This window comes from Chiroxiphia lanceolata, chromosome 5 (genome assembly GCF_009829145.1).
Source record: "Chiroxiphia lanceolata isolate bChiLan1 chromosome 5, bChiLan1.pri, whole genome shotgun sequence".
Lineage (NCBI taxonomy): Eukaryota > Metazoa > Chordata > Aves > Passeriformes > Pipridae > Chiroxiphia > Chiroxiphia lanceolata.
The window spans coordinates 20,517,554-20,543,995 of NC_045641.1; the positions used below are offsets into that span (position 1 = coordinate 20,517,554).

Genomic DNA, 26,442 nt, shown 5'->3' on the forward strand with positions numbered 1-26,442 from the left:
CACCCACCTAGAAGAATTTAGGCACTCTTTTAATTTTTGGCACGGCTTAAGAGTGTGACAAGCAATCTGCAAAACATCTACCAACCTGCTTGGGTAATTCAACATCCATGGACTTGTTGACACTGAGATGAAAATTAGTCATCTACAGCTAAACCTAAGCTCTGTGTTCCCTCCTTGTCCCTATGAAAGAAACTTTGTGGCTGGACTAAACAGAAAGATTTAAGTTTTCTCTTGTTTTGCCTACTTTGCCATAAATCTTGTATGCTTAGCTTCACTGTGGTTCAGATTTAGTAAAGTTTTTAATGAATAGATGTACATGTAGAATGCCTTTAATTTAAAAACAAATAAATAGTCTTGATATATGTGCAGTAATACTTTATGAAAGCTTTTCAATCAAGTAAGGAAAAAAAATCAATCAGAAGCAGGATGGTAGTACACCATTGTAAATTTTAACTGTATTACAATCTATAACACTTTTAAATAAAGACTCATATGTTTCTATGAAATATTGCAGGTATATCACACTAGTTCTTTCTTCTACTGTAACCTTTTGAAACCACAAGAAGAACATCCAGAACTTCCTTTTTTCTTCTAAAATCTTGTGAAAAGTTTCCATCAATTACCTTGTGGAAACAGAGTAGAACTCCTCTTTGAAAAGACATTCCTCGTTTGCCACTGTTATACTTTTTACATCTTCTGCTTTTATTCCCAAATTAGATCCCATTATGGTCAAAAGAATTCCACCACTTAGTGGTCCAGTTTTTGGCTCAATCTGTGTTTGCATGAAGGAAAGTTAAAAAAAAAAGCAAAATTAAATACTGCAGTGACCATGTTGCTCTTCCATATTATTTAAAGCTACTTTAACTTACCCACACTTGAAATGTAGATGTTTCTTGTAGGACCCACACAAAAACATGCTATGTAACTTTTTTATGTTAATTAATCATCTGGTTAGCTCAGAACCCCTTTCATCAGCTGCAGATTTCACATCTCCTGTGGCAGACTGCTTTGTACAAAACTCTTGCCTCTGGTTTATTCTGTTTTAAGTTTGCTTCCTCCAGTAAAGCACCATGATTTTGAAAAGCAAATGGATTGGGTTCCTTTCACAGTCCTCCCATGGAGCTTTTCCAGCATTTTTTTGCCATTATTTTATCCCTTTAGGTTCACTTCCTAACACACAGTGCTGCCCCAAATAGTGTCTTCAAAAGTTTGTCTAGTCCCCTGATCTTCCTCACTGCATCTCATGGTAGGGTGCTGCAGTACATGGGCTGATGCTAATTGAGTAATTTGCAAATAAAATGAGGACAGAGATGATCCTGCAGTTGCAGTGGACTTCTCAAACTGAAATATGGCCCAAACAGGCACTTGAAATCAGAATGTTTGTTGGGAGACTAACCTGCTTTCATATGTAATACTTGGAGCACCTCCAGCAGGACCTTTTTGGGTCTTCACCTTTGGAGGGCTGCCAGTATACCATCAAGAAGAGGGAGGTTGCACTTTAACGTCTGGTCCATCAAAATCAGTTTCTTAGGTCTAAGCGAGTCTGAGCACAGAGACATGGCTGCCTCTGGCTGCTGGTCCACCAAGGTGGACAACACTCTTCCCTCACCCTGGGTGAATGCTCCAACCGCAGATTAAGTCAGGGGTGCACATTTGGCCTGTCTGACTTCTCAAATCCTACAGTCTTGGGTTTGATTCTGATGTGGACTGGAAAATATCACTGACACCTGGAAAACACTGTGATGCAGAAACAACCTGCTCCCTTATTAAATACTATTTTAAAGTCTAGTTTGAAGCCTGTAAATGAGCCTGTTAAGTGCTTGTAGTTGCAGGAGCAGTAAACCTCTCTTACAGACTTATTGCAGGTATAAAGGACTTTGGGGGAGAAAAAAACTTATGCTAATTCCTGAGAATCGAGTGCCACATTTTAAGTGTACACTGCTAGCCTGGCTTCTGGCACAGTGAGGACAAGGCTTGAAAAACAAGGAGCCTCAAAGACTCCATTCAGTCTCTTATTTTGAGTCTTTACAAATCTCTCGCACACATCACTATTGACATTATTTCCTTTCAGCTATTTCAGAGGCTAGAAAAACCCTGCCTTTCAGTATGAGCTTGCTTGGATGCTTTCTCCTGAAAATATTCCTGGTAGGGAGAGAAAAAAAAGCAATCTTACGCGAGTGATTTCTGGAGGAGGACATGTGTTGGTGGGAGAGATGACAGAGTTTTCATAAACGCACTTGCTGGGCTTCCCCTCTTCTTCACACCAGACACCCTATAGTCTGATGGGCAGCGAGGCACAAGCTGCAGTCGCTTCGTCCATAAGAGCAGTTGTACAGAGTCACTGAAAGATGAACGATAAATGCACTTAGACATTTCCCACTATTTTAAGGATACTCAGTGCGCTTTAAGAAGGAAAACTAACCCCGTGTACAAAGTTCAGTGGAGTCATGTGAGTGATATGCATATTTTGTCCTTAACCCTGAATCATGTTGAGAGAACATAATTTTTCCATCTATGGAAAAACATGAAATCTATCCATGTGCAGATTATGAATAAACTATCAAGTAGAACCCAAATATATTTTTGTCACTCAGGCACTGTCAAAACATTCAAGTACAAAGTCCTTACTTTGATTAATGTCAATAACTCATAACAACTGTTCAAAGATTAGTTCAAAAATCAGGTCCTCCTGGAGCACCACTAGTCAGATGTGGAAGGGTCTAGACTCTGCATGGGTGTCAGTAGGGACAGACATCAGGTGGCATGGGACCTCTGTCAGCTGCAGATTTAAAGGAAGAGACCTGCCTTTGTAGGCTGTTTCAAGGACATTTGGGACTTTCCATAATCATCACTAAGGCCTGAACTAAGCAGAATGTTAACACTAAATGTAGTGTTATCCTTGTTCAAGTTAATACCTCTTCATTTCTCCATTCTTCTCTATTTTCTTGCTTTTGTTTTCCCTTTTGTCTTGAAATGTCATCCTGATGTATGCCTTATTCCTTCTGTAGTGGGGTTTAGTTTTAGCTTTTCTGAGCCAAGAAATCATGTCTGACAGTCAAGCCTCTCTTACTGAACGACTCACCAACTCTCCCAGACACCAAGCTTGTTTTGGCCCCCATCAATCTCTAGCATGAAGCAGTCATGAATAAAACTAATTTTCCCAAATAGATGCAAAGCCTTGAGACATAGCTGGGTGGTTCAGCACCATACAGGAGCCTGGGCTTGCAAAAAAACATACAGAGATGTATTTGAGAACTAGCGCAGAAGAAAATAGACTGAAAAGATGCCACACATTTCTCTAGGGGAAGTGTGCAAGTTGCACAGACTACCCAGTGTGTGAGTGCTGTGCTTCCTTGGAAAGGCGAGATGAATACTGTAAAGAGGAAAACTTCTTTTCTGATTTTCTGTTCCTTTTTTCCTTGCTTCTCTCTACTCTTTGCTGCTCTGCTTTTCTGGCCGCACAGCCTCTCACCCTCTGCTACCGAGGCTCTGGCACTTGTTGAGTCTTGTAAATCAACTTAACTTACCAGAACGGCAGAATATATCTAGGTTTCCTCCTGTGCTCTTTCAAGAGTTAAATGTGCTTACAGATGGGAATGGGGCTGTCGTGGTTTAACTGCAGCTGGCAAACAAGTACCATGCAGCCACTTGCTCACTCCCCCAACAATGGGATTGGGGAAAGAATTGGAAAGGTAAAAGGTAGAAAATTTGTGGGTTGAGATAAAGACAGTTCAATAGCAAAGAAAAAGCCACACACACGCAAAGAAAAACTGCTTGTTTTTAATTCACTGCTTCTCATGGACAGGTAGGCGTTCAGCCATCCCCAAGAGAGCAGGGCCCCATCTCATGTAACAGTCACTTAGGAAGAAAGACGAATACCATCACTTCAAATGTCCCACCCTTCCTCCTTCCCCCAGCTTGATATATTGAGCGTGATGCCATACAGTATGGAATATCCCTTTGGTCAGTTTGGGTCACCTGTTCCACTTGTGTCTCCTCTCAACCTCCCACACCCCCCAATTTCCTTGCCAGTGTGGCAGCATGAAAAGCAAAAAAGGCCTTGGATTTGTGTAAGCACTGCTCAGCAACAACAAAAACATCTCTATGTCATCATAGATGTGTACATATCATGTACTGTGTTCAGTACAAATCCAAAACAGCCCCATACTAGCCACTGTAAAGAACACTAACTACGCCAGCTGAAAACAGCACAGGGATGTACAAGACAGAAACTCAACATCTCCCCTTTCCAGTAGTGATGAGCTGGTTTATGTGCTCATTATGTCTGACGAAACAGTAACTTTAGTGACACTGGTTGTTTTTCAAAGGAGGTTCATCCTTGAAGATGCAGGAAATAAAGGAAAGTAAACAGATGTGGACAAGGGTAATTCCCTTTGAGATTGCATATGGTAAAGGCCATTAAAATGTCTATTTAAAGAAAGCTTTTGTTCTCAGAGGAGCAGGACGCTAGAAGGGAGACTGGCAAAACCACCTTCCAGTCACTAACATTTTCAATGCACGTGATACCTTCCTAGATAACAGCAACAGCAGTAGCTTTTAAAATCTAATTCCAGGAGACTACCATGCCAGATTTCTACTGAAATGAAAAAGTAAAATGAGAATGCTATTTTTTCAGCAGTGGCCTCATTCCCCTGCGAGGCATGAACAATATTGCAGATGCCCAAATCTTGGCTACTGTCTCTCTGCCACTTGCAGGAGAGCATGTAATCTCATATGGGCAGTTTTTCTCTAAACGCTATGTATTTTAAACCCTCAGCATTCTGTTTCACAACTAGTCTTTAATATAATAACAGGTTTTTATTCTTTCCCTTACGCTGAAGAGTTGATGCAATGATAAAGCCTGGTTTTAACCCTTCCTATCTCTAATCAGCATATCCACTTGATTTCAAGTAACTTTACCAGCACAAATACAGTTGAGGGTCATTGGAGGTGTATGCAAAACTAAAGGACTTTGCTATTTGTAACAATGAAAAATGAAAGAGCATACATTTGATTCAATCTCTATCTTGAATTTCCAAGGAATTGCACAAAGCAGGAGTAGCATAATTTGCTTCACAGACTGAGCACATTGATATGTCACTGAACAACAAACAATATTTCCAACAGTTTGTTTGTCAGCTATCCACTCTGTATGTTGGATGTAAACGTAGTGCTGTGGAAAAGCACCAGTATGACAGCCCTGGTGTGTTGCTGTTTGCTTTTATAAGCAGAAGAGACAATGTGGACAGTGGCAAGGAAAAGTTTCCTCACATCTATGCTGTGAATTGCTTTTTTGGGAACCAGATTCCTTTCTTATTCCAGCTCTCTGAAATGTTGCTACTGCACAGACACTTGAAAAGGTAATATTGTCAAACAAATCTTCCCCTTGACTTCCTAAACCCAGCACTTCTCACCCACACCCCGCATGGCCACCAGGTACAGCATAGGAATATGTTTACTTTGTTATCCTTCGTTGGCTGGACAGGGATTTCTTATCACATCCCTCAGTAAACAATGTCAGCACTGCAATGTTATGACATCCCTCACATCCAGTTGCATAAATGCAATGGAGAAAGCCATGGCCTTAAAGTATTAACCACTCCCCCTGTTCACTGAACAGCTCATTAAATGTACCAGCAGCAGGCCACTCATTAGATTCAGACTCTTATCCATCACCTTGAGATACCAGCTGTGATATCATTGATAAAAAGGACAAAGGATAAAAGGGATATATTGGATTTCATACTGTTCAGAACCCCTGATGGCTTGAGATGTAAAAACGCTATCATAACTTAGTATTCACTAAGTGTTGTACAAAGAAAGGGTTCTTTTACTGGCAGGTTCAAAGGTGCTTCTCAGCAGCAACCATATACCCAAAGCCAATTCTTTTCAAGATGCATAAAAACACATTACACCGTGGATTTCATATTGCAAGAAAGTCTAAAAGACAGAGATAATTTGGATTTAAAAAAATCTCTTTTATAACAAGAAGAGACATTTACTGATAATTTTTCAATTCCCCTCTTGCAAGGGTTCTATATTTCAATCTGAATGATAATATTTCCTTAATAATTTAACTACTTTTTGGGGGATTTTATGTTTTTCCCAGACTTAAAAAATGATGTTGGGAATATTTAGTCAAAATTTTGCAGCTTTAAAAATGACAGCCTCTGGAATGGAAATTAAGACAGTGGGAGTTTGTAATATGACCTCCCTGTAACATTCATGCCAGATCCTCTTTTAAGTGCTTTTAACATTGCACACAGAGACATAAGAAAAATCTTCTAAAAACGTAGTTCTATACTGCCAACAAGAAAGGGAATAAATTTAAATATTGTACAGCTGGAGACAGGGTCTGAAGATTCAATCTGCAGAGGAAATTACTTGGGGTATTAGTATTAGTTTTCCTGATGTTGACTGATCACACAAGTAACAATTGTGTTGCCTTATAGTTTTTGCAATATTCTGCTTTAAACTTCAGTCCAAAGGACAGTAAGGTAGGTCTCAGCTCCTAGATTTCTTTCACTGATTTTGAAGGAGCTTCCTTACTTCAGCTCAGGACTAGACTCAATGATTGCTTCATTGTTGTATGTTGAAAGAAATAAAGAAATTTATATTCATAAAGAAATTTTTATCAGATATCCAGTCATTAAGCTATAATTTTTTTTGTCATATAAATAAATGAATAAAACAATGAGCTGAAAGCACACAATGTTTCTGTGTATTGCCAGCAGACACAGAGACTGCAGAAACTGTCTAAGCTGAGACAGAGCTAAAAGTTGAGATTTCAGTTTTTCACTTTCAGGTGAAGTCCATATAAGCAGCAGTGAGAATGATCCCCTTTCTGCTATTTTATGAGGAAAGTACCTTGAGGAAGGGAAGTGGTAATTGAAAAAAATAGTAATCAAACTACTTAAGTAAGTTTGAACTGTGAAGCTTTGTTATTAGCACTGCCCTTCAGAGCAAAAGCAATCTCAAAAACCATAGAATTGTAGAATCATAGAAGAATTTGGGCTGGAAGAGACCTTTAAAGGTCATCTATTTAAATCCCTGCAACGAGCAGGGACATCTTCAACTAGATCAAATGCTTTTTTGAGATTGTCCTGTGTACAGCCAGGAGCCAGACTCGATGATCTTTGTGGGTCCCTTCCAACTCAAGATATTCTGTGATTCTATGATTCTACTCAGAGCCTGGTTCAGCCTAACTTTCAGTGTTTCCAGGTATGAGGCATCCATCACTTCTCTGGTATTCAAAACATAGTCCCATACTAGCCACTGTGAAGAAAACTAACTCTATCTCAGCTGAAACCAGCACAGCAACTTGTGCCAGTGTTTCACCACTCTCAATGTAAAAACCTTCTTCCTTATATCTAATTTAAATCTACCTTCTTTCAGTGTAAAACCATTACCCTTTGTCCTATCGCAACAGTCCCTGCAAAGAGTTAGTCCCCATCCTTTTTATAAACCCCTTTTAAGTACTGAAAGGTTGCAATAGGGTCTCCACAGAGCCTTCTCTTTTCCAGGCTGAATGACCCCAATTCTTTCAGCCTTTTCTCATGGGAAAGGTGCTCCAGCCCTCTGATCATCTCTGTGGCCTTCCCTCCTCTGTATTAATTCCAACATGTCTTCGTCCTTCTTATGTTGTGGGCCAAGACCTGGATGCCCTATTCCAGGTGAGATCTCATGAAAGTGGAGTAGAGGAGAGAATAATTTCCCTCGACCTGCTGGTCACATTTCTTTGATCCAGCCCAGGATACGATTTGCTTTCTGGGCTGCAAATGCATATTGTTGGGTCATGTCCAGCTTTTCACATCCAAGTCCTTCTCTGCAGGACTGCTCTCAATCCCTTCATATCCCAGCTGTATTTTTGGCTGGGATTCTCCAAACCCATGTGCAGGACCTTACACTTGGCCTTCATGAACTTCATGAGGTTCACAAGAGCCTACCTCTTCAGCCTGTCAAGGTCCCTCTGGATGGCATCCCTTCCCTCCAGTGTGTCAACTGCACCACACAGCTTGGTGTCATCAGCAAACTTGCTGACAACATTGATGTTTGATGCATTACTTTAGTATCAATCACTTTTGATCTGTCAGATTTAATTGTTTCAACCACATGAGTAAAAACTACAAACATTCTTATTCATGACTCCAAATTATGAAGGAATAGATTTCTGTTTACTGTAATTAACCTCCCTTTAATCCCATATTTCATACTTACCCATCAGTTTGCTGTCAATCTTCACCTTATCTGTTCTTATGGATAAGTTAAGTTGTAGAGTCTCATTTGCACTATAGGAGAACTTGAAAAGATGACAAAATAGAGATATTTATACCTTCATTTGGCAAGGTTGATTTCACGCATTTTCTATGATTCTCAATAATCAGAGCTGTGAAGGTTTTAGAAATTCTCTCAAGCCTTATGGCCTTTTCTTCATCTTGGCCAAATACATTTATAGAAAAATGTTTTAATGAACCTAATCCTTCACAATCAGAATTTTCAAGTACCAAGGGACAGCAATATCTGAATACTCGCTCATCATTAATTTAATTTACACTTGGTTATAAGTATCAAAGCAGCAAAAGTACTGTTCAGATGCAGTAAGTATAGCTGCTGACCCTGCTGAGTTCTCCCTTCCCACACCATCTGGCCCCATTACTTTTGTGGGCACAGCAGACTCGCACCACATGGAGAGGAAATCTCTCACATCTTTTGCAGTGCAACCTCCTCATTTTACAGCCAAATCACAAGGTTCACGTGTTCCAAGACATGAGCTTCTGCTCATGTTGAAAGACAGCAGCAGTAACAATTACTGGGAAGGAAAAAGAGCAAAGAAAAATTCAGAGGCTTTATAAAGCAAATGCTTTGTGCTAGGCACAAATGACACATGAATGTTCATCAGTTCTCAAAACTACTGTTAGTGAGCTTGTAAGACATAAAGTTTAAAGTTAGCTTTACATTTGTGAGTCAAACTTTGAGGTTAGAAAATAGACTATTTTTAAAATACTATATCCTTTCTCAGTAAAATAAACCAGAGTGAAAGAACATGACTAGTTGTGAGAGACTGAAATCATTAGTGGCTTAAACATCGTTAAAATCACTGAAACACTTTTGTCCACTGTAGCAAACTGTGCAAAGAAGCAACTGCTCACCAAAGCCCCTGCCTACCTAAATATGCCTACTAATTCGGACTGTGACTGGAAGTTGAGATAAGATAAAGGTGATACTATTGTCCAATTATCCCAGGAAAAAAATCATATCCACAAGTGTGAGAGACTGGAATGCTAATAGTTCAAGCAATCAAGGTGCAAGCTGAAGCCCAGGTGCTGAAGCTGTGCACACCCACCACCTCAGGCTACAAGCTGGATGTTGAACAAGATAAGGAAAGAGGTAAATCCTCTGAGGTGAGGTAGTGTTTCTTTGTCCTTACACAAATGACTCAGCTGTGGTAACTCCCCTCTGGGAAGTACCAAACATTCACGTGAAGCCTAAAGGTATTCATCGCTTCTGATGGGCCATAATTGACTCAACTGTGCTGATGTTACAGGCAACTGTAACATCTTACAAGGTGTAAAAGACTCATGAAATGTCATGTGATCCAGTACTATATCATCCTCTGTAAAATTTCCCATGCCAGGGGAGGTACCGGGGGCATTTCTACCTAGCCTAAGCATAAGAACCGCCCCCCCAGGATCCCTCACCGCCCTGGGCTTCCTGTGACAGATTCAGACTGCAAACCACTTTGACAAGATTGAGACTCTTACCACTGAAAAGACCGCAAGAAGAAGAAGAATGGGATGCCATTGGAGTCCACAGAGTGGTGATAATTTTTCTACTTAATCTGTCTCTCCGTCACTCTCTTTCTCTCCTGTTGAATCCTCTTTTTTCCCTATTTCTTTGTATCTCTCTGCCTAACATTTACTACTAAATAAAAATCCATACTACTGATTTTGGGACATGGTCTCCTTTGCACCTTAATTTGGGCAGAGGCATCTCTCTAATAATTTTAATAACCAAATCATAACACTACTAAGTAGCCAAACGCTGTTACCATCATTACCACTCCCATTTTTACAGATGCAAAATGGGAAAGATAATGAATTGGGATGTGGAGAGGGAGAGCACTGAAATTCTTGTATTTTCACAGAATTACAGAATATGCTAAGTTGGAAGGGATCCACAGGATCATCCCCAAGAGTCACAACATGTGCCTGAGAGTATCATCCAAATGCTTCTTGAACTCTGCCAGGCTTGGTGCTGTGACCACTTCTCTGGGGAGCCTCTTCCAACTACCCTCTGGGAGAAAACCTTTTTCTAATATCCAACCTAAACCTCCCCTGACACAACTCCAGGCCATTCCCTTGGGTCCTGTCACTGGTCACCACAGAGAAGAGAGCAGTGCCTGTCCCTCCTCTTCCCCTCATGAGGAAGTTGTAACTGCAATGAGGTCTCCCCTCAGTCTCCTCTTCTCCAGGCTGAACAGACCAAGTGCACTCAACCGTTCCTCATACAGCTTCCTGTCAAGGCCCTTCACCATCTTCATTGCCCTCCTTTGGACACTATCTAATAGCTTAATATCTTTCTTATATTGCAGTGACCAAAAGTGAACACAATATTCAAGGTGAGGCCTCAATGATTTTACCAGATTGCATAAAATGTGAAGAATAAAACAGTAATGGTCTCAAATTCCTCCAAGGACAGTTCCATAAATCCATGGGTTGCATACATAGAGGAAGGAAGGAGAAAGATTGAGGGTTTTGATGGGAGACCCCAGGAGCTATGAGCTACAGTTGTTGCTGTTGACTACTACTGCCAAAGGAGAATCTCTATCAGAGGTGGCTTTCTTTTCTAAGGGAAACCCATATTACTTGTATAATTTTGGACACATGTGGCTACTGGAACAGTTTAGAAGAAGAACTGAGTATATTTGGTAGGTGAATCATATTTTTGCATTTACCTCTTTAGTCATGAATGAAAAATTTCCATTATCTGATTCATCAACAGGAGCTTCGAATTCAAATTGGCTGTTTCCAACCACAAATTTTTTACCCTATGGAAGAGAAAAGTTCAGTTTAGAATTTGTATAGCATCACCAAGCATAGTAAACATCACGAGGCAATATCCTGTTCAGCTATGGAAGTAATTAAGACCAAATGCAGTAGGCTAACCAGTTACAGTCATCTAAAGCAGTGCTAGTGAAATACTGAGTCAGAACAATCTAGTACTTTGATGCACTCCGCCAGCATTCATTCAGGGTGGACACAACATGCAGTTCAAGAAAAGTAAGATCATATGTAGCACTCCATTTTAGGGAGCAATAAGAAAAAGCTAGGATATGTAAACACTGGATGGTTTCACACATCAGATATGTTATTAACAGAGCTATGTGAGTTCTGCTCTGTACGGATTCTGGGCAAAGCAGCAATGCAAGAACTGCATGGGAAACAGGAATGAACATCTCTCAGCTCCTTCTGGCTTTCTCCTGCCTTACTATGAGTCCCGATGCATTTTCACAGGAAAGTCTTTGATGGCAGCACCAGTTTAAGGGTATTCCTGCCTCCTAGACACTGTCTTTCCCTCTCTTGTCCTTAGATCCTAAATCCATTAATTACTGTCTTAAGGCTGAAGCACATACCGACCTTCACTGCACCAGCAAAACTCTCAGCTTGGCTGTTCTGTGATTCGGTCAAGGAACCGAGCTGGTTAAAAACCAAACATCACCTCACAACACTGTTTCTGTGCTGGATCATTTTCCTGCCCACAGGATAGCTGTGCAAACAGCTTTGTCAGAAGAATCTTAGAAAGAAATGAGTAGCAAGGATATTTTCAGACAGTACTGTTGGTAAAGACTTATGAAATCAGATCCCACTGGGGGACAAGATAACCTTCACCTTTACAAAATCATAGAATCATTTGGGTTGGGACCTTTAAAGATCATCTAGTCCAACACCCCTGACATAGGCGGGGACATCTTTCCCTAGACCAGGTTGCTGAAAGCCCCATCCAACCTGGTCTTGAACACTTCTATGGGTGGGGTACCCACAACTTTCTTGGACAACCTGTTCCAGTCACTCATCACCCTCCTTGTAAAAGATTTCTTCCTTATATCTTATCTAACCCTACACTCTTTCAGTTTAAAAATGTTGCCTCTTTCCCTTTTCCTAAGGCCCTGGTAAAAAGTCTCTCTTCATCTTTCTTATAAGCCCCCTTTATATATTGAAAGTCCACAAGTGTCTCTCTGGAGCCTTCTTTTCTCCAGGCTGAACCATCTCAACTCTATCAGCTTTTCTTCATAGGATAAGTGCTCTAGTTCTCACCCAGCCCTCTGATCATTTCCATGTCTCTCCTCTGGACCTGCTGCAACAGGTCCATGTCTTTCTTGTACTGGGGACCTCAGAGCTGGAGTTTCAGGAGGGTGGGTAGGAGGAAGATAAATACCTCCCTCGACCTGCTGGCCCCATTTCTTTTGATGCAGCCCAGGATACCATTGCTTTTTTTGGGCTGCAAGTGCACATTGCCAGCTCATATCTAATGTTTCATTCCCACGTCCTTCTCCACAAGGCTACTTTCAATCCATTTAACCCCCAGTCTGTACTGATATTGGGAATTACCCTGACCCAGGTGCAGAACCTTGTCAGTGGCCTTGCTGGACTTCATGAGAACTTCACTGTTGAGGTAAAGAACTACTCCCTGTTTTTGATCAGAGTTGTCTGAGTCTTGAAGCACATGGCAAAAAAATAATGGTTACTCAATTCCTCTTTTCTGCTCCAGGGGTTAAATACACTGTCTCCTATCACCCATGCCTTGTGCATGAGCATCACAGCATGTTTATTTGTAGCTAATTCTCTGATGCTGGAATCACAGGTAACTCATGGGTCACTAGATTTATCTAGTTAGTGCAGTGGCGAGCTTTCCTATTGCACCTTCACTGTGACAGGTTGGGCAGTGGATATGAGCCCACCAAGGTTTGGGGCTGAGGAGGACAATGTGTTCTAACCAGTTATAGGGCCTGACTCAAGACTTTTGTAGGTTTATGTTATAGAGGGGAACATACCTTATACTTCTTCCTTCTCAGAAGCTACATATAGAAAAAAGCTACTGACTGAGATTTATTTGAAACTTTTACAGCTCATTCTTGCTTTACAGAAAACATCTACATACTCCAAGCTTAAAGCACCTACTTACAAATCCTTTTTTTTTTTTTTGAGGAATGCTGCCTTGTTTTCCCTACTCCACATATTTTAATATAACATCTGTTTTTCAAAAGTATTCAAATTCTGTTGCTGTGTAAGGCTTTCCCACATGCTTAACAGAAGGCTCTGGGAGAGGAGGGGCTTCCGTGTGTGTGACAGCTGATACCTGCAGTGCATTGAAATCAGGAGTTGCTATACCAGGCTCTTGAGCAGAAGGCCACAGAGCTCACAGCTGGCAGTCTGGGTTCAAGATACATGCAGCAAACACTAGGAAGTGGGTTACACATCAGACACACATGACAAAGACAAATCCAAATGGGAAATTACTTTTAACGAGAATCTTCGGTGGGCTAATAAGGTTATCTTGATGCTGGTACATCTGTCTCTCCTATTCTGCCAATCTTTGAAGGACTCAGCTGGAGAGTGTCTCTCAGAAATTGCATGCAATATGATTGATCAGTACTAAACTTTCCTCTCAACTGCCTATCCTGGATGAGGGTATTCCCAAATGAATGACAACAGCTTGCATTTACCTCTCCTTCCTACTGAAATTCTTTCAGAGGAAAGAGTGGCAGAAAAACAGCCAAGCCTCTTCTGTTTTAATCTATTTCCCTCCAATGGAAGTCCTCACGAGGAGACTTATTCATTGTACTTTAAGCATTCACAAGTTAGGAGGTGCATACAAAACGTGCAGGCTTATACTTCCTCCATCAGTTCTGCAATAGTAGTTTTTTAAGCCATTCACCTCTCCTACTCACTAAGTAGGTCTTTATTGCTCATCTCCACCTAGAAATGAAGATGCTTATATACACAATGTTGGCTAGTGTACTTAGTCACCCATGATGAGGCTGGTTGTGCCTTTTAAGTAAAGCACAGATTAAACCGAGATAATAGAACTATTAGTTCAAAGTGACAACAGAACATTAATTTTTGCTTTTTCTAAGCAAGAATTTAGGCAAGGAAAGTGGATATACCAATGTTCTAATCAATAAAGACCTTAAATGTGCTCATAGCTGCATGACTGCTAGCTCTAAACGCACTGTAATGCCCAGCATATCCTGTAGAAAAATTGTTCCACATGAGAAGCCAAATGCTATATTGCATTTGGGCTGCAGGCCAACCCCTACAAAATATCCATCCATGGCTTCTCCTGAGCCACCTCAATTTCCATGAGATGTTTACCAAAGGCTGAGTGTAAGTTATGCCCTTACTCAAATGAATTTTCAGTCATCAAAGTTACTGCTTCAGATAGCATGACCCCACAGGCATGAGTGCCTGTATGATTACAACTATTTTATGCCTTATTTGTCTGCTATCACATAGAGGTCTGTGTATACAGCTGTAGTAACTGCGTGTGCCTATTCCAGCCCTGGCACTAAGGGAATTATATTGTTTTGGCTTAAAAATGCACATCTGTACCAGGATATATGGAGCTGATCCCATGACAGACATGACATTCCCATATGGCTCTTACCCAAGAAAAATTACTCTGACATCATTTGACACTCATTGCTCTCCAAAATCTTTCCAGCTTTGGGCCTATGTATTCACCTTGACTTAGAGAGACTTGAAATCCCTGTAAGCCTTCCCAGTTCCAAGTTGATAAATACATACTAGGTCTGTTCTGTAGGCAAATTGTTAAACATTGCTACCCATGATAAAGCACTCAATCCATAGGATGTGTCTCTGCCTTTGTTAAATGTAATTGATATCTCACTGAACAAAAAAAAAAAACTCAACAGGTTTTTTCCATTGGTTTTTTGCTACTAGTAGTTCAGAAAGATTAAAGTGCTTAATTACAGAATGATTAACTAGATAAAGGACTTTTTGGATTCCTGCTGCTGCTTCTCCTCCTTGGAGGAAGAGGGTCCACTAGAAGCCAAATTCAGTACATCTAAATTATGCATCTACCCTGAATTTATTCTTGAGAGTGGCTTTTCTACTTATTTCCAGGAAGCAGGAAAAGATTTTCCTCTTGTGCAGAGAAACAGTTCTTCGCAATGTTAAACAAAAGAAATATGAGTTTAAACTCTGGAATACTCTTCAATTTTTAGCAGAGAGAGCTGTGGCCTCTAAGAGAAGTGTTGTGTGCCACATGTTGCACACAGTCAGACATCCTAGCAGGAACCAGTCCTAGCACCTTGGAGAACAGACCAAATTCACCCAATTTCTTTTAATCGTCTGTATATATTTTAAGGTCTTCAAACAAAAGCTTTGAACATATGTTTATATAGCAAGGTCTTCATATATGTCTATCGTAGTGACACTCAGCAGGGTCCTCTTATGATTACAGTGCTTACGGGTTGCTTTTTACCCTTCTCTGAATACCCTTCTTACATCGCTGCTCTTCAGACCTGTTGACCCTTTTCCATCCCTTGGCAGACATAGCAGAGGTGATAGAAGGGATTTATAAGCTATAGAGTACTTCAATTTGGAAAAGGAAAAAAAACCCCTCAAAAAAAAAGAGCCTTCTTTCCCTTGATAGATGGCCACTAGCTAAAGAAATCGATGCACTCCTCCCCAGTGTATCTATCATCAATTTACACAAAGACAACACAGAAACAAAGAATAGAAATAATAAAATACTTGAGCTATTACCTAGAAATGATTTTTAGGCTTCGTTTTTGTCCAACTAACAATAACATTTTATGCATTGTCTAGGTTACAAAACAATTAAAAGCTTGAGGTCAAACTCTGACTTCTCAGAAGATTTGTAATTTATTTTCTGGAAGCAAGTATAGAGAAAGAGAAGCCTTTACTATGGTTGAAAAAATGCCTGATCTTCTGGTTTGATGGTCAAACACACACAAAAACAAAAGATTATTTTATCCAAGCTAAGAAAAATTTAATTTCTGAGTGCATTTTTGTGTTTGAAAGGTGAAAACTGAATTAAGCACAACAACAACAAAACCCAGCAAATATTTAATTAGAAAAAAGATATGAAACATTCACAATTTCTACATCACCTCTCATTTCATTAGATGAAAAAAAATTGTCCGATGTTTCATTAGGTCTTAAAGTGCCCCCTCCAATTTTAGTAGTTAAAATATTTTTCTCCAGCTATGATTCTCTCTTGGTGATGACTCTACTACAGTAACCAACACTGCATTGAACTTGAATGTGTAGCTCTTTTCTTTCTTTAAAAACAAGTACGAGCAGGATCTCCAAGGCACATTAATGCTTTAGTTTAGGGGTGTGGATGCAGTTTAACTTGCATTCAAATGACAGCTAGCTTTGAATTAATCTGCTTACCTGATAATAATCTAGATGCTTTCCCTCAAAATACACAGTTGTTTGGTACTCCATAGGTATTATTGGAGGGTCAGGGTTTAGAAACTGTGGGCATTCTTCTTCCTGGGGAGAGAAACATTTTATATATTATTGCAAACAAAAAATCTTATCACAATAAGCTCCAACGGCCTTCGGACAATAGAATGCTTGTTCTGAAGAACTTCATGCTTAAAATACAGTGACAGATTTGATTACACCCTTTCAAATTAGACATGCTAAAAATGACTGCAGCATATGTCAAAGCTGTGGGTGATTATCTTTCCCTGCCTTGAAATCATGTTCCTCCCATTGAAGTAAAATAGTAAAAGGAACAGAAATATCCTTTCAGGAGTTATTCAGTCTCACTGCCCCTCCTCAATCACACCCTGAATTCCCACCCCCGCAATGTCACTAAAAAAAACCCACCACCTTACACTTCTGGAGTTAACTTTAGGATCATTTTTAAATCCCTAATTCAACCAACTGATACGAGATATAAAGCAAACAAAACACTGAAGTGTTCTAATAAAAACCTAATAACCTTTTTTTAAACATTACCATATTTTGTTTAATCACATCCTGTATTGAAGAGGACTCTTCACAGATATGTCTTTTCCAGTCCCACTGGCAATTCCATCTATTGCTTGCACAGGAATAGCATCTACAAATATAACACGGTAGTCATGACAAACTGTCAGGCTTTTCCCCCCACTGACAGAAAAAGTAAATGAAATTCCATATTTATTCATGGATAGTAGATCAGTCTGTTATAACATCCTTACTATGTTAAGCTGAAAACTTTATAATAAGAACAGTTCAAGAAATCCAAAAAGCTATTTTAGCCATTAAATATTTGAGCAAGGATCAGAAAACTATAGTATCTTGCGCAGACATTGAGATCAAGCCTGAGAGGACTGGAAATTATTTTGATCAATCTTCATACATAAAGCTGAACAAAGATTTTGGGCTGGCTGTGCCTGCCATGGGGCAGTAACATCTCAAGCAGGGCAGATGCTGAGGGCAGAGTCAGCACTGACTGTCCTACTTGAAAGCACCACAACCTAAAGCACCAATCTATCATTTCAGGGAACCAGTACGCAAGCAGATATCCACATATCCAGATATCCACCTGCAGATACATCAGCAGCTACAGAAATGGTAATCCAATGAACTGGTCTTTAATTATATGTGCCATGAATATTTCTATTCCACACCCTTGTGTCGCTGGCTCATCTGGTGCCATTCAACCATTTTTAAACTGCCTTTAAAGGTAAGAAAAAGGATTGGGACATTGGCAATCTTTGAGAGTGCCAAAGGCTTAATTATGAAATGATTGAGTAACTCAGCTGTCAGTTACCTCACACACAAAGCTACAGAATGTAAACACTTAAAAGCTGAAATACTTACGGCTGATTTTCAATAAGATTCATTGCTTCTTCACAGTCATAAAAAGGGTAAGTATGTGATGCAAAAAATACTTACGGCTGATTTTCAATAAGATTCATTGCTTCTTCACAGTCATAAAAAGGTAAGTATGTGATGCAAAAATATCTTGTTCTCTTCAAAGGTTAACTGAAGTGGAACTGAAACATGATCTATCACAAAAGAAAAAAAAATTATCCAAGTGGTTGTTGAATTCTTCAGCTCTTGAGCTGAATGATACAATGATAACACTTTTATCATTTTACAGGACATAAGCAAATTTAACTATCCTGTTGACTCTCTGGATCTCACAACTATAAGCTCTGTTTTGTCTTTTTAAGCTTTAACAAAATTTTCAGCATATGTTCTCAGAAGAAAGCAGAGGTAGAAAAAAGGGAAGAAGCAAAATTAAAGAATAGCTTTGTTTTATGGAAGTGTTTCTCAGTAGTGCTATTATCGTGCTAGAATTTTAAAGAGCCTAGAAGAACATGGAAAACTGAGTAAGGAGATAATAGAACACAGATGAAAGCTGGCACAGGAACAGTCATTTTAATAAAACATTTTCTTAAATATGAATATGTCTGTGTGTAAATTATTCTTTCATTTTTGAATTAAAACTGTTGTCATGTGAATTAAAGCAAGTGACCTTTGTGATTAATGCCCAAAAGTGCTTGCAACCCTAAGTTAGCACAGGTACTTGTGAGCTTCAGTTTGCCGTACATGATTTCTCCGCAAATGTACTTCTCATCTGGATTATTAAAACCAACTTAAGTGTTGTGCTTTCCTCATGAAACTTTTTGAAATACCTTTTTCAGAATCATTAAGCCCTTATGACAGTTATTTCACAAGCTGTTGAGCAATTTCAAACTCTGCTTTCTTGAACAGGTTCTTGGAAGATCATCAACTGCTTGGCTGGAAGTTACTTTTGCCTGCACTGGGTCCCCTTGAATATTTCAGACTCAAAGGAATGCCAGGGGATTTCCTAACATAGGATGGTGAAAAAGCATCCTTCCTAGAAACGTCCTATTCCTTTTGGAACCAACCACAACTAAAGCAGCCCAGACTTTTCCAATATCAGTAGGGTTTCTAAGAGTACTGGATGGCTCTGGACTTTTTGTCACATGCTGCAAGGAACATACAAATATCATGCATACAAATCTTAAGGTAGGTATCAAGAGGATGGTGGCAGACTCTGTTCAGACAGAAAAGGAGTAATGGCCAAAAACTGAGACACAGGAGTCCCTCTGGATATAAGGAAAAATCTTTACTTTGAGGGTGACAGAGTACTGGAACCTGCCCAGAGAGGTTGTGAAGTCTCCTTCTCTGGAGATATTCAAAACCTTCTTGGACATGAGCCAGTGTAACCTGCTCTAGGTGAACTTGTTTTATCAGAAGGGATGGACTAGGTGATCTCCATAGGTCTCTTCCAGTCCTAACTATTCTGTGGTTCTGCGAACCACTGCCTGTGTTTGTAGCTACCTACCTTCTGCTGGTGTCTGCTGAGCCTCTGAGCATCCTTATTTACTTTTGAATATCCTTTCAGATGGATCCCTGTGCAACCAACTTAGAGGGACATATTTCTAGGTGACTTGCTTACTCTAATGCCTTCTCTGACAGGCTTCTAGTCTCATATTTTATGCTGGACAACTCCGAGATGTCATGTTTATCACCCTATTACTTTATGTCCCGCTTTACAAAATATTTAGGGAATGTGAGTTGGCCCTAAATAACAGAGCACTGTGACATGCTCCAGCTAGTGTAAACTCAACAATAATTTTAATATAATTATTTTCCCTGCAACTGCAACTGGATTTTGACCTCTTTCAGCCTTAAGAAATTGAAACTTATCTTAAAAAGTGCTTTCAAGTACCACTCTGATAGTTCATGACTGCTTTGATAGATATAAAGATTTATCCTCAGGGGTGTCTGCAGCTGTAAGAGCACCTGTTTTTGTTTGTTATTTCTTTTCAGTTTTTAAAACTTGATACATAATAACAGTGCTGTGTAACCAGTTTCAGTCCATGTGTTTATACATCAAGATGTAATGAATTAAAGCACCAACAAGCACTATCTAGGAAATAAATTATAGCTGGCAACAGATCTTAAGCCTGTACAGTGGTTCAGAACAACGATGCAGTCTTTAATTATATGATCAAGTATTTTTCCACTGGGCTTACTCTTGCAGAAGTTGGAGGACACACAGTAGAAAGGTAGAAGGCTTTATGATAGAAGGACAGCCTTGTGACTAGAAAACAAGCTACTGAGTACTATTGACTAGAGCAAAACTAACACATCAGGCATGAACAGCTCACAGTTGAAGCACATACGCATCTCTTCTGACGCTGCAATTCTGATTAGAGTAACTGGGTTTTGTTTGTTTGGGACACACAATAGCACCTCTCAGGCTCCATGTCTATGTGTCTACCAAGCTACAGTTTCAGGTTCCTAGCAGAAACCTGGGAATGCTATAGCTTATGAATACATCAATGCAAAAAGTTTGAGCAATGGACAGTTCAGCAACAGACTTTGGGGAAAGGGACTGGAAGAGGAAAAAAACCCAGCTTGTATGCATCTCATAAGAGCATCACATTAGAAACAGCAGTCTATGTTCTTTTCTCTTATTATCTATGGGATAGCAGTATTTCTTTACCTTGATGTTTTGGTGTTGGAGGAATTATATCAGGTGGATCACAGACAATAACCCCTTCTTTCAACTGAGCAAACGTGTTGTCCCCCCAAATGTACAGCAAACATTGTCACTTGCAGTCAAAATTGGCAATGGACTTACAGTCAGTTCCACCTGGAAACAATTTAAAAGGGTAAAATGTTTGGAAAAATGATCCAGAGCTGGTAAGGTTTATAATCACAGTATTTCAACTGCTTTTGTTGTTGTTGTTGTTGTTGTTGTTTTGGTTTGTTTTGTTTTTTTTTGTTTTGTTCAGTGGTGATATTTTAGCTAGCATCACAGAAGATGGCTCTCCTTTTCAATTTTTATTTCTTCCCATCTGGTAATCTTTTCTTCTTGTATCTCTACCAGTTTTTCCAGCTTGGTCTCTGCTGAATTATACTGATACAAAAATCTCTTGTCCTCTCAATCCATTAGATCAGAACAAAATGTCTGTACAGACATGCCTAAAGCCTTTTATTCTTGTCCTCAGTATCCAGTTTAGCAACACTAAACAGAGTGGTTAACTCTTAAATCCTGACAAACTTTTAAAATTACATTAACCTTCTGTGTTACTAGAGAATTGGAACAAAGCTGGATAGACCAGAAATAATGGAGTTGAAAGGGATGAACAGAACATGGCTTCCTCACACTCAATGTAACTGCAAAAAATCTGTTGAGATCTATCACTACTGATGAAAAGGATTTCTGAGTGATGGTGAGATGTTAACCTCCTCCAGGAGAGTGTATCTGAGGAACTAAAAGCAAAATAAGATAGGAAAACTTAACAAGGAAAAGGAAACAACTGAAATGAAATTCTGGATGCTGTCCTTGACTTAATGTTTCAGATGTGTTCATTATACAGTTTAACTTTTTCCATTTCTTATTGCCAGTAGAAAAGACAATCATGCCTTTCTCATTGAAACCAGTTACACTCTACTAACGTCTTTATTCAACATAGAATGGCCTTAACACAATGCTATTTACATCATTTAGAAATGGAATTAAAGTGACTTGGCAGACAGCTTCTTTATTTCTGATTAAGAGGAATTAAAAGCCATTTACTGATTTTACTTGCTGAGCATCCCTGGGAAGGCCTCAGTCTGCACTGGCATGCTCCATTTGAATTAGAGAAAGTTTTAACACCCTGGTCACACTCCAAAACTCAGTTTTGTTGCATGAGTTGCTTTGCATGCTGAATTTACCTTCTCCATGTACCCAGTCAGACTCCACTGCATAGGTAAATCCACTGCTGATTTTAAAGCAACAGCTTATGGCTTCATTGCTTACTTAAGTTTATGCTCAGTAAGCTGAAAGGGTAGCATGAAATCTACCCTACCAATTATTTTTTATGGGTTATACAACACTGTGCAACACTTCCATAATATTCAGACAAATGTAAGTGCTTTCATCACCACTAGTGCATCACTTCGGTTTACAGAAGGTCAAATTCACAAAATTTCTTAGAAGAAAATGTAAACTGCAACCTGCAAGAACAGCAGGCAGGAAAGAGCACTGTGAGAATGCCGAGACTGAGATATCGAAAACACTATCCTATTCCTGGTCTTCACTGTGCATAAGAAATGCAGATATTCATCTTCCTGGTAGTCCATCAATGTGCTTTAAGAACATTTAAGGAAAGCATTTTCCTGTTATACCTTAGCAGGGGCTCTGCGACTCATATTCGAGGGTCTGCACTAATGATAGTCACACATGTGCCACTTGGACTCCACACCAGTGATTCTCCTTATCAGCTGTTCCACAGTCTGCCTTCTTTGTGCACCTGAAAAAAGAAATAAAACCAAAACAAAGTAATATTACAGCTGGACTCTGACAAAAATTTTCTTTAGCATTGACTAGTGGGTTGCTATTAAGAATTTTAACTAAGTGGTGTAATAACTATTGATGGTTTGAGGTGTCAAAAGCAGTGCCTGTACTATTTTGGACACCACCTGGAATTAGACAACCAAATCCATAAAGAGAAGTAATATTTAGCACAGGAACCATTGCCTGATCATCTGAATCAAGCTGAATAACCTTCATTGTAATATATAAAAATATCCTGAAGGAGCGGGCACAGCCTGTTTTTTCTGCAAGTCAAAAGGCAGACATCTATATGTTGTCAGTGATAAGACACAACACTCGAGCATAAGATGAAACAGAGGAGTATTGCTGGAGATACTCAAGCTTGTGGAGAGTTGTGAAACAGCTCTAGAAATGTTACTTTCACAGTGTGTGTTTTTCATTACCTCCTGCCACTATTTAAGGCCTCTCCCTGCCAAGGCACTGTTAGAATTACAGGAAGACAAGAGTGGCCGTGCAGCCTCACCAAAAACACTGGGAGATTTTCCCAGCTCAAGTACAGGAAGAAGATGCTGCAGTATATAGGCTGCATATGTGGCTACAAAAGCTTGTTGAAGTGTGTGTGGGACAGTCTCATGCATATTCTTTCCATTCTGTGCAAAGTTTAGGAGCAAATGCTGTGGAACCTCTGGTTGCTGCAGTAATACTAAATCATCAGGGGCTTTAACACAGTGCAGTTGTTGCACAGCTCTGTCAAACCTCCTTTAAACAAATAATTTACATACAGAGTCTACATTTACACAATATATCCCTAAACACACTACTAAGTGCTGTGTATGAGCATGAGACAGACTTTAAACTTAGAAATGAAACATTTTTTTCTCCCCACAGAAAATATACTAGTAAATGTGAAAATTCATGTTTGCCTCTTCTCAGAAACCATTAATATTTTGAATATTGAGGTCAGTGGTCATATCAGAAATCTGAAGGGAAATATAGGGAAAATTGCCTTTTTTTATGATATATGACACAACCTTCAACTCCCAGCAGCCCAGGAGGAGTTTGAGGTTATATTCCAGATCCTCGGGTTTTATCCACAGCAACTGAAACCCAGGCTGGAGGAGTTACAGTATATTACATAAACTTGCACACACTGCATAAGTTTCTCTGCAGTGCTCCATATATGCTACATCAGGTTGATAGGTAACCTAACGCAGTAGTTCACATTTTCAGACAGGAAAGTAGAAGCCTGAAATTCATCTGCATATTATAATTAAACATCCCCTTTGTTCCAACAGCAAGAAGTTAGAATCACGAATTCCCAACCACTCATGCCAAGGGGTTATTAACTTAGTCAAAAGAGAACTGCAGGACCGCTGCTCTTCCCTCTCGGCATTCCAATCAATGCAGACTGCAAAAAAAGACATTACAGAGCAGTTCAGTGCTGTCCTAGTTTACATGTGTTTGAATATTCATTCAGTGAACCTCTGCAGATAGTCAGCCAAATACCACTTTCTGCTCTCCTACAGGTAGGTGAGGCTCCCCTGTAGCCTCATGTCTTGATAGATGAAGTTTATCTAAAACCAGCATTTCAGCTACACACTTTATTTTAGACATGGAACAGTTTTTTCCATTTGTGTTCTTTTTTACACTTTACTGCTCTACTTAAAATACATGTTATATTTTCTGAGTTTGAAATAGGGAGCATTTTTTTATTTTCTGGAAGAACATTTGACTGTACAGTTCAAAGAGAGATAAAATATACAGTTAGAAAACGTATAATCATTCTCAGCATCAGCAGAAAAGTATATATTTTCCCAAACTAATCAAATCTGCATAAGTAAACAGGGAGTTTTTTTGTGCATAGAATACTGATATTAATGTCTTTGTGAATAAATTAAATCACTACTTGGAGTGTTAGGCTGAGTACAAAATGCTGAGATCACTATGTCGAGCAGTAACCCATAGCACATGTCGAAACTTGAGCTATTCCACCGCCTGCACTGAGCAAACACCGGCAGCACTCACCTGCCCTCTCTCACACACCAGCCACAGTATGGATCCCTCGCTTGGGCACACTTCTCACAGTCCGAATGTTTGTGGCAGTCCTGCACAGGTAACCGGTACACCTGGAGAACCAAAAGCAAGGCAAATCATAACATCTGAAGAAGGCACAACACGACAGAAATGTTTGTGTACAGAGCTGTACAGCGCCATTGCCTGGCAGCAGAAGGCTTGACCCTGTATTATTATCATCAGAGCTCAGCCTGTTGTTAACAAATATGTATAAAACCAGAGTCTGTTTTTTTCCCCCGTAACAAAGTCCAAACTCCCACACTTTTTCTTGATTTTTTCTCACTCCAGTTTATTTAATCGATCTTCAAAGTGATGTAGGACATTGTTAGAATCATGAGCAAATCTTACAAAAACTGAGCTTTTCAGTTCCTCCAGTTATGTTACTTCTGGAAATCTGCATTACAGCAGTCATCTCAGGACAGAAACTGCATCAACAATGCTCTGAATTCAAGAAACAGCTACTGCAAGTTAGCCTTTCAAAGGCTAACTTGGAACTGACTAGATAATTTTTTTAACACAATATTCTCCCCTCCATATCACTAGCACAGAGATGAATTGTTTGGAAATGCACTTTTAGCCAGAAGGCATTTCAGAAAGTCTGCAAGCATGAGAGAACCAGGGCGTTTTGGGTTACTGCACTTCTCCATGCATACACTCCACCATGGAATACATTCACAAATAAAATGGAACTAATTATGACAGGAAGCAGCAGGGAAAGAATATCATCAATTCTCATGTCTCATTCCCCCAATAAGTATTTAGCTTCTGGTTTTGATTTCCTTTGGTGCTGAAATAAACACTTTGTCACAGAAAGAGGAGCCAGCAAACACCATTCCTTTTCGCTATGCTGCTGAAATGATGCAAGAGAAGAATGGGACATACTTCCTGTTGATGGCTATGTTTTACTTCTAAAGAGCTCAAAAAGTCTAGCAACAGTAACTCTGAGATGTAGGCTTTCTTATCATCTCATTTAAACAACTGGCAATTAAAAGCTACTTTACTAGCTTGAGTTTGGCCTTTTCCTCACATTTGGAGAGTTAAGGAAATGACTCACTTAGGGAAAATGCCAATATTGTGCACTTTGCTTGCATTTATTAATACAGGTGTTTACTTTTTCAGCATTCTGTTCTTTTTAGCTAACTGGAGCTGAGTTACTGGCACTCTGTTTCACTAACTGGTACCCATGAGTAATTGAATATCCAGTGAGCGGAGGTTTTTTTATGACAAAGTATTTATTTCATAATTCTGGCAGGCATAAACAAGCCCTAGATTGCTGTCTCTGCAAGTTTTATGTGACCTTAATGATTAAAAAAAAACAAAACTCAAACCAAAAAAGCAGCTCCGTTTACAGATAGTTTCAAAATGCAAATAAACTAATTTTAGAGATTTTCTAGTTGGCACTCTAAATCAAGAGTGTTAAAAACTAAAACAAGTGACAAGCTAGTGATCATGGCAAATGACTGGCACAGTCTTCTGCTTTCTCTCACAGTATGGTACACTGAGGCAGGCATCTGCCAGGTAGCTCAGCAGCGTGCACACCTATCAGTGCAGCTAGCTGCTCTTTATTGTTTACCTTATTTTAAATAACTCTAAACCATTTAAACTTACAAAGCAGAGTTCTGATATCTCTGTTCCTAGAACTCACAGCCATACTTAACCCAGAAGTGCATATTTCAGCATTTATTCTTCTCCCCTTGCTTACGTCGCCTCGTTTCTCCCAGCTCTGAAGGCCTCTATTCTCCTCCTGTCTATCTGCTACTAAAAGTGGGTGGGACTGCTCATCATAATTAACTCCTGGAGATGACAGTAATGTAATGCCATTACAGAGCTCCCAACTTTAGCTATTCATATTTAAGCTAAACAGGTTTTGTAAAAGAAAACTATTATTCATATTATTCAGAAACAGCAGTGTCTATGAGAGCTGCTTGGAAAAGATTAAAATGAAATCCTTTCTTTGGCATAAATTTGCTGCTTTCTAAATTTAAATGTTTTGTAGAGGTGGAATTATTTTTTTGC

General features: G+C 39.5%; 1 protein-coding gene across 1 annotated transcript in view; it reads right to left on the minus strand.

Annotated features, from left to right (window-relative positions):
* Positions 1-26,442, minus strand: part of PLXNB2 (plexin B2) — a 100,087-nt gene that overhangs the window by 49,109 nt on the left and 24,536 nt on the right. The window contains 15 exon segments of the mRNA XM_032687924.1: positions 624-772; positions 2,174-2,267; positions 2,269-2,341; positions 8,218-8,299; positions 10,955-11,047; positions 16,443-16,544; positions 17,019-17,121; positions 17,868-17,937; positions 18,011-18,055; positions 20,533-20,607; positions 20,610-20,682; positions 22,206-22,234; positions 22,237-22,281; positions 22,284-22,330; positions 24,379-24,479. Of these exon segments, the coding sequence (XP_032543815.1) occupies positions 624-772; positions 2,174-2,267; positions 2,269-2,341; positions 8,218-8,299; positions 10,955-11,047; positions 16,443-16,544; positions 17,019-17,121; positions 17,868-17,937; positions 18,011-18,055; positions 20,533-20,607; positions 20,610-20,682; positions 22,206-22,234; positions 22,237-22,281; positions 22,284-22,330; positions 24,379-24,479 (1,181 nt within the window).